The following is a 15,350-nucleotide window of genomic DNA, read 5'->3' as shown; positions in this document are numbered from 1 at the left end:
GTTCTGGCTAAGGTTTTTCGTCAGAAGGCCGCGCAAGTTCAGTGGCGGCTCACCGTTACCACAGCGACCGGCCTTCCGGACCGCAGATCTTAGCTGCCGAGTCAACATCTTTGAGCGTCGGCAGCTTCCGAGGCCAGGTTAACAGGCGGGTAACTAGGTTTTGGAGCGGAATGTAAAAACATGCGTCTTTAAATTGTTCTTGGCATTTCCAGTGTTTAATTCAGGGTCTCGACAGCCTGGGCTATGGGTCAAATTCCGTTTATTCGGGTCCCACGGGACTGCGTTAAGCATCTCTTGCCATCAAGCCCTTGGTGCTAGTAGGAAACGAACAGTGTCCCAAATAAATCCCAAATAGACATGTCAGGACACAGCCGACAGTAGATGGCTATACACTTCGACAAAGATGGCAAAGTGTTGTTGAACGTGGAAGACTCCCAACAATAACCTCTAGGCCATCTGTAGGATTCAAAAGAAATTGATGGATCCCGCTCCCAGAAGTTTACATGCTAATTGAATGCAGGCACGCACGCACACACAGAACACTGAGTTTGTCGTGTGGCACTGACTAAGTGAAACAGGATTTGGTGGATGAGGGTGTAGATGAGTAGTAGAAGTCTGGTGGAAGAGATGAGATTAAACCTGGCATTTAATGTAGGCGCAATAGTTAGAAGATAGAAAAATCAAGTGCTCCTGAAAATTACCAGCTCCTTAAGATTGTCAAACGTTAGAAAACCCTGTAAACTTTGATTCAACAAATTAGATCAGAGTGCAGTTAAGGATGGATGCACTTCTTTAATGAAATTAGTATTTTTGACAAAAATCAGAACTACAAAATTCTGAAGTCTTCTTTATTTAATAAGGTAAATTATATCTTATGTAGTAATATGAATCATGATACTTGTTGGATTAGAACACTTTATTACTTCACCAAGACAAGTAATAGCTGTTAGATTTCTATGATAGCAGCTAAATTTGAAATTGCAATGGGCTATGTTGCTCAGGCTGTCCCAAACTCCTATTTGAATGCTTTTTTAAAATTTTTATTTATTTATTTGAAAGTCATAATTACACAGAGAGAGGAGAGGCATAAAGAGAGAGAGAGAGAGAGAGAGGTAAAGGTCTTCCATCCGCACATTAGACATTGGAAAAGAAATGAGTAGTGAACTTAAAGACAACAATAAAAACTAACCAAAACAAAAGAATACAGGTATTTTTAAAAAAGAGAAGATCAGTGAGCTGTGGTACAACTTCCAACATCTCTATATATAGGTAACTGGAGTTTCAAAAGGAAACATCCAATTGGCCGCAACAGCGGGAGCTGCATCAATCTGAAGCCACGAGCCAGGAGCTTCTTCTGGATCTCCCATGTGGGCGAAGGGACCCAAGGACTTGGGCCATCTTTTACTGCTTTCCCAGGCCATAGCAGAGAGCTGGATTGGAAGAGGAGCAGCCGGGTCTCCAACCAGCACCAAGTCGAGCAGAACAAGTGAGACTCAAACTGGTGCTCATATGGGATGCTGGTGTTGCAGGCAGTGGCTTAACCAGCTGCGCCACATCACTGACCCCTAATAGGCAGCTTTTAATAAATAAAATATTTGCAATTTCTGGATTTACTCTTACCTGTTTATTGGTGAGAACGGAGTCCCTGGTAGACATGCAGCCATGGACTTCAGGTCTTGATGTTGAAATGTCTACAAGTCTGAAGTTTCCAAAATTTGCAAAGCTTGGTACAGTTTGTAAGCAGAGATGGGAGTGCATCTATAGTAACTGGACTATAGTGACAATTAGTCCAATAGTCTGACCTCTGTACAGCTCTACCCCTCATGCAGTCCTAGTCATTATTCCCAAAGTCATTCTTGGAGAAGAAGTTAAATTAAGGAAGCCCTAGCAAGTCTCATTAGAACTTCACTCTAAAGAGAATCAGACTGAAAGTTGATTGTCTGATTAAGAGTGAAGCAAGGTAGAAGTTTACATACTAGCCACTTGAGGGCCTCAGTATGTACAAACCCAGGTTAGCCAAGTAGCGATCAGCTAAATACTGTTCTATGTACAGTCTTATGAGGAAGAAAAATGTTTTTGGTTGAAGACACTGTGATTTTTGAGGGTGGAGTAGAGTGGTAGCTGACTAACAAAGAAAGCAAATGGATAGGACAGAATTTCACGTGTAAATATGAACAAGAGGAAAATCATTAAGAAAAATTAAAAATGGGAGTCTGATGGAGAAAAAATAATTAGGCTGCTTAGAATAATTTATAGCAATTAAATACTGTAGAATATTTTTAAAGTGCTACAAACTTTTGAGGGGAAATAATATATATCCCAAGAAAGTTATACTTGTAGCTTTCCAACTTGTCATTTAAGTGTAATTCAAATGTGTGGGCATTCTACCCCTTTTTATTCATGCTTACCCACTGCCAATTTTGCCTACCCACTGCTCATCTCTTTCTCTTATATAACTTGACAAAAACCATCCATAGCAACCAACAGGTACTGAACGTTTGTTCTAACATTAAAGTTCATTAGATAAATCATCTGCCTTCTGGGTTATCACAGAGTTTTCCAAAAAGTTTAGCACTGTATGACATAGGTCACTATCCTTTTAGCTCGCCACAACATTTTCTTTGTCTATTGTTGCATGACCATTAAGGTAGTGACTTATGTTTTAGTTTTTCTTTAAGTCCGGACCTAAGTCTGAATAAGTCAGGACAAACTGGCATCTAAATAAAAAAATTTCCAGACATTTCAGAATGAAATTCATAGTGAGGCAAAGATGAATCAGTTGAAAACAGATCAAGAAGGGGCTGGCATTGTGGTGTAGCAGGTTAAGCTGCCACCTGTGTTGCCCACATCCCATATGGACACTGGTTAGAGTCATAGTTCACTTCCAATTTAGCTCCCTGCTAATGTGCCTGGGAAAGCAGCAGAGGATGGCCCAAGTACTTGGGCTCCTGTACCCACATGGGTGACCCAGATGAAGCTCCTGACTACTGGCTTCAGCCTGGCCCAGTCCTGGCTTTTGTGGCCATTTGGGGAGTGAACCAACAAATGGATGATCTCTCTCTCTCTCTCACTCTGCTTTCAAGTAAATAAATAAACCTTTTAAAAACCAACCCCCCAAATAGATCAAGAAATGGTACAAATAAAAGAACTTGTAAATAAGGACATGAAAACAGCTGTGAATATATAATGTATATTAAAGAAGGCAGGAAGAAGCATGTGGAGATTAGAAAGAGACCAGGAAACAAAAAAGAGATACAGGAACAGGCATTTGGTCTAGTGGTTAAGATGCTGCCTGGGATGCTCCATTCCATTGTGGAGTGCCTGGGTTCAAGTTATTACTCTGCTCCCAATTTCAGCTTCCTGCTTCTGCAAACCTTTGGGAGCAGCAGATGATGGCTCAAGTAGTTGTTCCCTGAAACTCATGTGGGAGAGTTGAATTGAATTTTTGGCTGTTTGATTCATCCTAACCTAGAGTTGGATGTTAGGGGTATTTGGAGAGTGAAGCAGTGGATAGGATCTCTCTCTCTCTCTCTCTCTCTCCCTCTCCCTCTCCCTCTCCCTCCCTCCCTCCCTCCTTGTTTCTTCCCCTCAAATAAATAAATATAAATATAATTTTAAACAGAGATCCAAAGTAAACTTCTAGAGATGAAATACAGCATCTAAGATGAAAAATGAGTGGAATTAAGAGCACATTAGACACTGAAAAAGAAATGAGTAGTGAACTTAAAGACAACAATAAAAACTAACCAAAACAAAAGAATAAAGGTATTTTTAAAAAAGAGAAGATCAGTGAGCTGTGGTACAACTTCCAACATCTCTATATATAGGTAACTGGAGTTTCAGAAGGAAAGAACAAAACGTGCTTGAAAACACAACGAACAAAAAATTGCCAAATGTGGTAAACATTTCGAACCCAGGAAGTCAATGAAACTTAGGTACAAGTAACAGGAAGAAAACTAAGCATATTAATAAGCATATTATTATTGAATTGCTTACTATCCATGATAGTGAAAGTCTTAAAAGGAACGTAAGACAGAAAACACTACAAAGAGATAAAGATAAGAATAGCAGACTTCTTTTTTGAGACCATGCAAGCCAGAAAATAGTGAAACAAGAATTTAACAGTGCTTGAATAAAAACAAAACTGCCAAATTAGGATTCTATACCCACTGGAAATATGGTTCCAAAGTGAAGTCAAAATGAAGAGATACGGAAGCTGGATGAGTTATTGCCAGTAATCAGCAATGTTCAGTGAAAACCTTCAGGTGAAAGGAAAATGATGTTGGATGGAAATCTGGATCTAGCTGAGATAAAGCACCCTTAAAATGACAAATGGATAGGTAAATATAAAAGGCTGCTCTTGTTTTACAAATTAAAAATTGTTTTGTAATATAGGTAGAAGTAAGGTTTTATAATGTAGGTGGAAGTATGTTAAATGAAAATAGAAGCATGAAGGATGGGACAGAGCAGATGGTGCTCTTGTAAGTTTCTTCTAGCATATATGAAGTGATATGTTATTTGAGGAAAGACTGTGAAAAGTTAGATATAATGTGTATGCTACAAACCCTAAAGTAACTAAAAAACAACAAAATACAAGGATGTATAGCAATAAACCAATAATGGAGATAAATAGATTTATAAAATATATTCGGATGATCCAAAATGAGAGTAATGAGCTGATGGCACAAATCAAACACAAATAGCAAGATGGCAGATTGAAATGTTACTATATCTATCACATTAAATGTAAAAATTAGAAACACCTTAATTAAAAGAGATCATCAAAGTGGGTAAAATAAGCAAGACTCTACATGCTGTTTATAAGAAACCTACTTTGTAAAAACCAACTGGTTAAAAGTGAAGAAACAGGAAAATGAATAGAAAGTGGCTATACAAGTTTCAAGAAAAGTAGATTTCCAAGCAAAGAATGTTATCGGGGATAAAGATATATCCTAATGATAAAAGGTGACAATTCATCAAGAGGACAAGATGATATGAATATGCCCTTAATAACAAATATTCAAAACACATGAAGGAAAAATAGGTTCACAATTATAGTTGGAGATTTGCCTATCCTTATTTCAAGAATTGAGAAGCATGTTTACAGAAGGTAATTAATTGATAAGAATTTAGAAAATGAACAATTCTGTCAACCAACTAATTACCTACATAGAACAATTTGCCCTGAAACATCAAAATATATGATCTTTTGAAGTACATAGGGAACCTTTACCGTGATAGTCCACATTCTGACCATAAAACAAGTATCATAAATTTAAAAGGATTCAAATTATGCAAAGACTATTCTCTGAAAATTTGTACTCTAATTAGAAATCAGTAACAGAAAAGTAGAATATTTCCAAATATGCTAACTTAGCTGAACAACATAGTTGTAAATAACTAAAAGAAAGTAAAAATATGGAACTTCAAAATTTGTAGAATGCAGTTAAGCTGTCAGTGTGATAGCAATTTATATAACTAAAATGCTTACATTAGAAGAGAAGAAAGACCTCAAGTCAAGTCCTGTGCTTCCAGCTTTAAGAAACCAGAAGCAGAAAGGTGAATTAAGTCCAAAGTAAGGAGAAGAAAGGAAGTAGTAAAGATTGGAAATGAAGTAAATAGAAGACATAAAATTTATAGAGAAAAATTGATGAGGCCTAAATATATGTCCTGAGAAATTAAAATTCTTTGGTAGGCTCCCTTGCTCATAAGATAAAGTCTAAAATATTTACTTTCAGTTCCTGTTTCTGCATGGTTTGGCCTGCACTTCTTTCACAGACCATATTTCTTTTTTATTTTCTGTTATGTTTATTCTGGCCTTTTGGATCTCTATTGTCCTCTCTATTGGCACATTACCCTTGCACATGCTGTGTTCCCTATTTGCATGCTCCCCACCTGTCTCCATTTTCTTTGTCTCCTGCTGGTTTCCACTGAGTTGATGTCCACTTGTCCTTTAAATTTACGTTTGGTGTCCTAGTGTAGCATAAACTCTACCCTGATCTATAAACTCCACTAAAACTAGAGCCATATTTATTTTGTTCATGCTTTTATCTGTAGTACATTAAAAAAATGCCTGGCTCATAGTGGATTATCAAAATATTTGTTAAATGAATAAACAAATTTTAATAATTGATTTTCTTATGATGTGACCAATTCAAGTATCACTCCTCTTCTGCATCTCATGAATTAATATCCTGAGAGTTTTAAGATCATTACTCTTGGACTTATGGTAATTGAGAGACAGAATTTGGTGATTTCACTGTCTTCACTTATTTGATCCATTGCTTTGTGAAGATCTGCTGGAAAGTCCATTTTGTATTCTGATGTATGTTATTACATACATGTGTAAATGTGTAAATAAAAAATGGTGTAAAGTTTTATTTAAGGCTACCGTTGGGTTTGTTTCCTTGTATCACTCATATGAAAGAATCTTGACTCAATTTGTGTGGAATGGACTAGTTAAAAATAATGGTTTAAAAAAGATAAACCACAATAATCTAAAAATATCCCAATTACAGATATTTTACTCTGCAATTTTAAAGACATATCAAATGACTACAAAGTGAAATCAATGTCTCCACACTCTAATATCAAGAAATGCACAAAAAGTTAAGAAAACTAGTATTGGTTGAGTTATTGTATCCCAGATATTGTCTTTGAATATTCCATTTTTTAATTCTTTACAACTCTATAAATAAGAATTGTGACTATTTTAAAGACAAACATTTGATGATTTACTCAACATCACCGGGTTAACATGGCATCAGAATTCAAAACCTGTCGTATTTTCATTGTTGCCTTCTCCCAACTATTAAAAAAATTTGTCATCCTAAGGACCAAATGTTTCAATCCTAATACTACATTAGCTAACAATGGTTAGCAGTTATCAGTTTGTGTGACTATGACACAGTTGAATGATTTCTCTGAACTAAAATTGTGATCAACTTATTCACAGATAGAACCCTAGTAAGAAAAAGAAGGTAGAGGTAAGCTTTTATTTAACATCAACTTAATTCTTCTCTAAGATGCCAATTCTCTATAACATAAGTCCAATGAAAAACATAACAGTGGAAACTAAGAATAAAATTTAGGTAGTCAAATGATTTAAGTTAAAAATTGCTCACTAGCATCTAATTTGGGTTACTGTAGGAAAGTCTGGGAGATAAAGAGAATGAGGAAAATGGTATAACTGACGGTATTCAAAAAATCCATGGAAAACATTGTGGAGTGCTCTCATAAAGTGACAAGAATCACAAGTGTGATTTTGTGAGGGTTGATAAGAGTGAAGGTCTTTATTCACAGTTTAACATTTAATATTGGAAAGTAGGATCGCAAGAAAAAAACCTAAAAAAAAGCCCCTTTGAGACATGTAATTTTTAACTAAATTTCAGCTTGTTCCTGGAACTATGAACTGAAACATTTGATTCTTCAGCAGATAGGAAACTATGTCAAAGAATCTTCTGATGTCATAATTTCTGGGTGTCACTAGAACGTTTGGTCATCATCCCTTGGCGATTCCCTTCTATGGACAGTCAGTAGAAGCGGTTGATTTATTCACCTCTACAGGAATCAGACTTGGCTTATTTTGGTAAGTTTATGTCTCCTTGATCAAGTTAACTAAATACCTTTATAAATAGATAGTTATATTCAACCAGAGTTTACTTGGTTTTACCAAATCATTACTGAATAAAACACTTCTTCCTTGGTAATGGAAACAGTCTATAAAAAGTGTTACATAATATTAAAATTCTTAAATATTAAAAATATAGTTTTATTGTTACCACCAGCAGACATTTACTTATTAGGCACAGAATACTATACTAGGCATAGGAAAAACTTGTAAGACATTGTTCACTTTTCTATACTTTTATATTGAAGATATGCAGATTCCTTCAAGATAGTGTTATTAAATGCCCACTTGGTACTGACAGCTGCTCTAGATACTAAGGATTCAATAATGATAAAGACAGACATGGAGGGGTCTTAGGGCAGTATTTCTCAGCAGGAGGCGGTTTTGCCACCAGGGGACATTTGGCAATGTCTGGAGACATTTTTAAATGTTACAACTTTGGGGAGAGGCACTTTTGGGATCTGGTGGCTGGAGGCCTTAGATATTACAGACATCCTTGGATCCACAGGGCAGTCTCCTCATCCCCAGAGAAGAATTATCTGATCCCAAATGTTAATAGATGAGAATAATGATAACTGTATAAGACAGAAATAAAGGGTGATATGAAAACTTCCATGATAGGGGTTATGGAAGGATTCTCTGAGAAAGCAAAATGTAAATTCACACTTAATGGGTGAGTTGACCCTAGAAAGAAAGGGGGGCAGTGGGGTCAGCCAGAATTCCAAATACAGTAGGCAGTGAGGTGTTATTATGATTGTATATAACATACATGTTTCATATATATCAATATATATCATATATTCATGCATTCTATATGCCCAGTAGCATTTAAGTAATCATAGTTAACATTCAGTGAGCATTTACCACGTGTTCAGCACTGTACTGTCCACGTATTTTATTTCATCCTCACTGTTACCCTGGAAGTAGAAATATTATTATTCACAATCTACCCTTAAGAGATGATTTAAGTTCTTCTACTAAAATGTAGTTGGTGAGGGCCAGAACCAGGATTTGAAATCTTGTCAGTCCAGCTCTCCCAAGGCCACTTGCTTAAAACTGAAATGTAAATGTGCAGAGGTAGAGGAGGAATGAATGATCATAGGAACAGAAGGATTGGCTGCAGATATCTTGGTGGACGTGTAACTACTGAAAAGATGAGATGAGTGCAGATATGTGGAGAGGCGATGGGGGTTGAAGTAAAGACTCGAACTTGTTAACTGCAACAACCATTTAAAGATGAATTGATTCTTTTTTTCACAAAACAGAAATGGACTTCAGTTTTATTAAATGTATTTATTTGGAAGGTAGAGTGATAGGGAGAGAGGGAGAAAGGGAGAAAGGGAGAGAGAGATATTTCATCTACTGATTCACTCCTCAATGGCTGGAGTTGTTCCAGTTTGAAGCTAGGAGCCCTGAACTCCATTGGATCTTCATTGTGGGTGACAGATATCCAAGCACTTGGACCATCTTCTATTGCCTTCCCAGGTGCATTAGCAAGGAGCTAGATTAGAAGCAGAGCAGCCAGGACTTGAACTGGTGCTCTGATATGGGAAGCTAGCATTGCAAGTGACTGATTGCACCAAAATGCGGTGCCCTGGACTTGAATTATGTTAACCATAGAGCATGGTTTACTTTTATAACTTGGTGGCTGTTTTGTATTTGCTACAGACTTAAAATTGTATGTAAGGGATAATTATGTATTGTAATTTTTAACATTTTTATAGATTTTAAAAAATGTTATTTTCAAAATATTTCTGTATGCCTGTAACAAAACAGTAAATCAGAAGTTCTAAACAACTCTGAAGATATCCCTTCCCTTCCTCCTCATTGCTTTTACTTTATAACCCAGATTTTCAGTGAATTATGCCTTTTCGGTTTGGGACCCAGCCAAGGAGCTTTCCACTGGAAGGAGGAGATTCTTCAGTTGGGCTGGAATTGGGGCTGAGCTCCAGTGCTGCCTGTAACGGGAAAGAGATATCACCAACCAGGTAAAGTCTTCTGATTCTGACAACTGAGGAAACGTATATTGGTTATCATTGTTACATGCTCTAGCTGATATTTAATATTAGCAAGAAAAAAGGAATTCAAGCATTGCTGTTATTAAATCAATATTAAGAGTCCAGATTTTCTTGGCATAGAGTGTGTATTTTGTGTCTTTCCAAGCCTTTATGATAGACTAATTCTTTCTTTTTGGTGCATTTTTAGTTGGACTGTTGACAATTTCAAGATTAGATGACAGTCAATTTAACAAATAAGCCTTTAGTGCTAGTATGTGCTGAGCACTGTGATGGGCAGGCATATAGCTACAAATAGGAAAAAGACTCAGACTTATATTCAATATCATTTTGGCTTTGACTTGACCTTTGGCGGAAAGCAATAACAGAAAAAATTCTATTTCTTCAAAATTGAAGAAAACCAATGCCAAGTCAGTTTGTTCCACTTTTCTGCTGTTTGCCATACCTAAACAGCAAATATTACATTGTTAGATTTCACATGGCTTGTAAATATTTGAAACAGATTTAAGCTTGATAAAGTAGTGCTTTAAAAATCAGAGTTATCCAAGGATGAAATAGCCTACTTTTGGGAGTAATAAGCTCTTTCTCTTTAGAAAAATTTAAGCCTGGGTAACTGGTGGGGTTGTTGGAAAGGAAATAAATACACTAAATGTATTTTTGGACTAGGTGTCACTAACAGCCATTTCACATCTGACATCCTATCAACATTTGAACATTATGTAAACTAGTATTGCAGGGGCTGGTGCTGTGGTACAGTGGGTTAAAGCCCCAGTCTGCAGTGCCAGCAACCCAAATGGGTGCCAGTTTGAGTCCCGGCTGCTCCACTTCCAATCCAGCTCTCTGTTATGGCCTAGAAAAGCAGTGGAAGATGGCCCAAGTGCTTGGGAGACCTGGAAGAAGCTTCAGGATCCTAGCTTCAGATCGGCCCAGCTCTGGCCATTGAGGCCAGTTGGGGAGTGAACCAGTGAATGGAAGACCTTTCTCTCTCTTTCCTCTCTATTTGCGTCTGCCTCTCTGTAACTCTGCCTTTCAAATAAATAAATCTTTTAAAAAAAGAAGTAGTATTGCAGTTTTATATATACTTTCACAAATATTCTAGTTTCAAAATCACTCAACTGAAGTGAATTTTAAGGTACCCAGAAAAATAAATTGTCTTAGTATTATCACTTATATTTATAACTGTGTACTTTTTGCCAGTTAGCAATCACTGATTATCTTTCTTTCCTTTTTTTAAAGATTTATTTATTTGAAAAAGTTACACAGAGAGAGAAAGACAGAGAGCTCTTCCATCTGCTGGTTCATTCTCCAGATGACCACACTGGCCAGGGCTGGGCCAGGCTGAAATTAGGAGCCAGGAGCTTCCTCCTGGTCTCTCATGTGGGTGACAGGTGCCCAAGTACTTGAGCCACCTTTGGCTGTTTTCCTAGGCATTAGCAGGGAGCTGGATAAGAAGTGGAGCTGCCAGGACTCCAACTGGCATCCATATGTGATACCGGTGTTGTAGGTAGTGGCTTTACCCACCATACCACAATGATCCATATCTTTCAAACTGAATATCTAGAGCAGGGGTATGGAACATCTGGCTCATGGGTTGTATAAGGCCTATGAGATTATTTGGTCTAGCCCTATCAAGGCAACTGCAAGCAGGTCAATAAATCTGTAGCAGGCTAATTTTTAAGTTGATAATTTTATATGGCCCTTGAATGATGTTATAAATATCCAAATGTCCCTTGGCAGAAAAAATGTTTCCCATCCTTGATCTAGAGGATTATCTTTGTATTTATAAATTTCCTGTAATTAAATATATGGTAACAGCCACAGTTTCTTTGCACACAAGATGTCTACATTGTATTGATGCTACTTATTTTGTGATAGTCAAAGTTTTCAAAGTTATTTAGAACAGTTGAGTACATACTCAAATTTTGGTGCTCTAAAAATATTTCCTATTTAGCACATAACTACATCATTTGTTCTTTTATTCAGGCAACTTCGAAGATGCCCTGGAAGTCATTGCCTGACAATAACCGATGTTCCCATCACTGTCTATGCAACAATGAGAAAGCCACCTGCACAAAGCAGCAAGGAAATGCATCCTAAATAGCATCATGAAGTCTTTTGTAGAGGGTTGACTAGGTCAAGGGTAATGGGCAAGGATCATCTTATAATCTGGTAAACAAATAAAGTGGTGGCACCGTTGGATGATGACAATAGTTGAGCAATCTCATTTTAGTATAAGAGAACTGTAGTCAACAAAACACATGTAGCAATCAGTTATATCTGATAGATAAAACAGTAATATTTCACAATTTGAAAGTGCTTTTGAGGTCATCTTGCTCACAGAAGATTATTAATATTAATAACTCAGGATGAAATTTAACCTATTATGGGCAGCCCCCCATTCCTGTGGGGACTATCTTGTGTGATTTTTAGAAATTATTTCAGTATGTCTCAAAAATTTTCTCTGACAAATTTATGGAATTTTTCCCCCTGTATTTTCTTGAAATTTGATAAGCTTCCTTATTATGAATTCTTTTTATTTTATTTTATTTAAAAAATGATTTATTTATTCGAAAGGCAGTTACAGAGATGCAAAAGCAGAGAGAGAGAGAGAAGTCCTCTATATTTGCTAGTTCAATTCCCAAATCACCGCAACTGCCAGAGCTGCGCCTATCTGAAGCCAGGAGCCGGGAGCCTCTTCTGGGTCTCCCACGTGGGTGCAGGGGCGCAAGGACTTGGACCATCTTCCACTGCTTTCCAAGGTCACAATAGAGAGCCAGATCAGAAGTGGAGTAGCTGGGACTCAAGCTGGTGTCCATATGGGATGCCGGCACTGTAGGTGGCAGCTTCATGCACTACGCCACAGCACCAGCCCTGTTATGAATTCTTTATCAGGCAGCCTTTCTACCTCCAAATTTTTTAGGGTCAGCCACTGGCTGCCTACTTTGTTTGATGAGATCAAATTTCCCTGATTGATTTTGATGTTTCTGGCTGTGTGTTGATATCTGTGCATTGATATAGGTAAATAACCTATATTTCCAGTCTGGCTTTATTTGGGAGCTTCCTTTGGCAGTAAGTCTTTCCAGAGATCCAGGGTAGGTTGACTGATGAGATCCTTAATCCCATGAACACTTAAGCTGTTGCAGCATCTAAGTCCTAAGCCCAGGACCACAGGCAGTGGAATCCTTTTGGCCACACGGTCCTGGGCTGCACCCAAAGCCCATGGCCAGACCAGTGCAGCACCAGGAATGCCCAAGTTTGCAGCTGCTATGGCCTACCTGATGCTGAGGTTTATTCAGGGCTTAATGCCACGGTAGTTGGTTGGCAATGATGTGGCCAGAACTCAGCCTATCCTGCTGGGGCTTTGGGTTCCTGTCTGGTACTGGGGTAGGGTTAGAGCCTCCTTTGTTGCAGGATGATGAAGGAAATCTTGGTTCTTATATCATGTTGAAGAAGAATTTCCATGTGGACAGTGACAGTGAGCAACGTGAAATTTAAAGTGAGAAACCTACAGCAGACAGAAGGGGATTCCAAGGGAGGAGTTGCCAGAGAAGTGCTGGCTATTTTATACACAAAGTGGCTTTCTGAGATTGGCCCCTTTCTTAGAAATGAGTACAGATTTAACCAATCAGAGGAGGAGCAAAATAACAACCAATCAGAAGGCAGGGATAGCAACCAATCAGGGAACTGAAAGTGTATGCTAATGAGGTATACCATGTGAACCAGTCAGGGAACTGATTTTGGATGAGCCTGTTTTGCATAGAAGTGTGCAGAGTTCTCAGGTCTGTTAGGCAGACTCAACAACATCTGACAAGTATATCAAGATTACATTTTAGGGGCCAGTTGGCACAGTAGGTTAATCCTCTGCCTTCAGTGCCAGCATCCCATATGGATGCCGGTTCTAGTTCCGGCTGCTATTCTTCCAATCCAGCTCTCTGCTATGGCCTGGGAAAGCAGTGGCTGATGACCCAAAGTGCTTGGGCCTCTGCACCCTCATGGGAGACCTGGAGGAGGCTCCTGGCTCCTGGCTTCAGATTGACCCAGCTTTGGCCACTGGGGCTATTTAGGGAGTGAACCAGCAGTTGGAAGACCTTTCTCTCTGTCTCTTCCTGTTACTGTCTGTAACTCTGTTTCTCAAATAAATAAATAAAATATATTTTTTAAAAGATTACATTGTATATGTTTCCCTGTCTCCAGTCTCCCCCTCCCTTCGGGCTCCCAGGGAGTTATATCAAGTTATATCATGTGTTTTTTCTTTGCTATTTTTCTTTCCTATCCAGGGTCTGCTGGAATTCCTATCACCTTCAGGAGTACTGTCTTGGTGACAGGGGCCTAGGGGCCTGTCTGGTGCTGGGTTTTACTGTGGTGAGGCCCAGTACTAGGTTCCAAAGCAAAGTCCTATACTTCCTTCTCCATCCCCAGTGGACAGTGTCTTTTTTTCATGCTGCAGAAATATCTGGGCCTGGAGGAGTGATGCTTCCTTTCCTCTTCAATGTCTCTTTTCTTGTTATTTTGCAAAAACCAGGTACTTTGATCTCTTGTCTGGTTTCTTTAGCTCTTGTGAGGATATTTTGTGGGCACATAATTATTCAAATTGAGGTTTCTATGGCACAGACGGGAGGAACTGGAGAGTCCTACCCTGCCATCTTGCTCCCCACTTGGGCCTGTTCTAAATGCTTAGTATGTTTCAAGCTGATTTCCTTTGCTGATATTTGGGTTGCTGTGTGATTGGATCCTTTCACCTGAATACCCAAGGCAGTTTCTCACTTAGAATCTTTTTGACAATGCTCTGCCAAGGAATAATTACACTGTGTGAGAAATGGAGCCCTGGGGTTGTGCATTTCAAAATACCTCCAATTAAAGAAAATTCTTAGTTCATGGTTAATATGCAAAGTGTTTAAATTATTTCCATGTGGGTTCTCATAATATTGGTTAAACTGATTGATAATAAGGTCAAGGTCAGAATTCTAGCTCTTAATTCTTTAGGAAAAATGGCATCCCCATATCACATTGTACCTCAAGTCCCACATGGTCATTTTGAAATTGTCTGCACTGGGTATTGAGAAACCTCATATGGATCTTTTTATTTGGTTAAACTTTGAGGATACTTATGAGGTTTTGCTAAACTCTAGGTATTTTCTTTTTCTTCTTAGAAAGTCCTGAAAGGACTGCTTTTCTTTCCTCTTTAAATTTTTTTTAACATTTATTTTAGAGGCAGTGGCAGGGAGGTGGGGGAGATATCTCATCCACTGATTCATTTCCCAAATGCCTGCGACAGCTAGGGCTGGATAAGGATAATGTGAGAACTGGGAAGTCCCACTGAGCCATTACCTGCTGCCTCCCAGGTGTACACAGTAGGAAGCTGGAATGGAGAGCAGATCTGGGACTGGACCCTAGGCACTTGGATATGGGGTGCAGTCATCCCAAGTCACAGCTTAACCTCATGCCCTTCCTTTTCTTTTGATGACTGCCACTGTCTATCCAATGGAATTCTCTTCTTCAAAAGACTGAGGGTCAGATACAATTCACCCACCCACTTTGCCACTGCTGAAGATACACAAAAAGACTTTTAAAATGAAAATTGTAGGGGCTGTAGTTTAACACCCTGGCCTGAAGCGCCGGCATCCCGTATGGTCACCGGTTCAAGACCCGGTTGCTCTACTTCCCATCCAGCTCTCTGCTATGGCCTGGGAAAGCAGTAGAAGATG

At 38.5% G+C, this 15,350-nt stretch overlaps 1 protein-coding gene and 1 long non-coding RNA gene across 2 annotated transcripts; both read left to right on the top strand.

Moving 5' to 3' along the window:
• The first annotated feature begins 26 nt into the window (after window positions 1-26).
• On the top strand, window positions 27-7,429 carry LOC138849614 (uncharacterized). Its single transcript, XR_011388580.1, has 2 exons — window positions 27-145; window positions 7,392-7,429. It is a non-coding gene; the product is annotated as an uncharacterized lncRNA (long non-coding RNA).
• Window positions 7,430-7,449: 20 nt separating this feature from the next.
• Window positions 7,450-11,853, top strand: FAM229B (family with sequence similarity 229 member B). Its single transcript, XM_070073695.1, has 3 exons — window positions 7,450-7,588; window positions 9,480-9,618; window positions 11,629-11,853. Exons 2-3 carry the CDS (start codon window positions 9,494-9,496, stop codon window positions 11,744-11,746), a joined length of 243 nt encoding a protein of 80 aa, XP_069929796.1. The 5' UTR covers window positions 7,450-7,588; window positions 9,480-9,493; the 3' UTR covers window positions 11,747-11,853.
• The last annotated feature ends 3,497 nt before the right edge of the window (window positions 11,854-15,350 follow it).

This window comes from Oryctolagus cuniculus, chromosome 5 (assembly GCF_964237555.1).
Source record: "Oryctolagus cuniculus chromosome 5, mOryCun1.1, whole genome shotgun sequence".
In the NCBI taxonomy this organism is placed as follows: Eukaryota; Metazoa; Chordata; class Mammalia; order Lagomorpha; family Leporidae; genus Oryctolagus; species Oryctolagus cuniculus.
The sequence above is the reverse complement of the archived record's forward strand: the minus strand, read 5'-3'. Positions and strand labels throughout refer to the sequence as shown.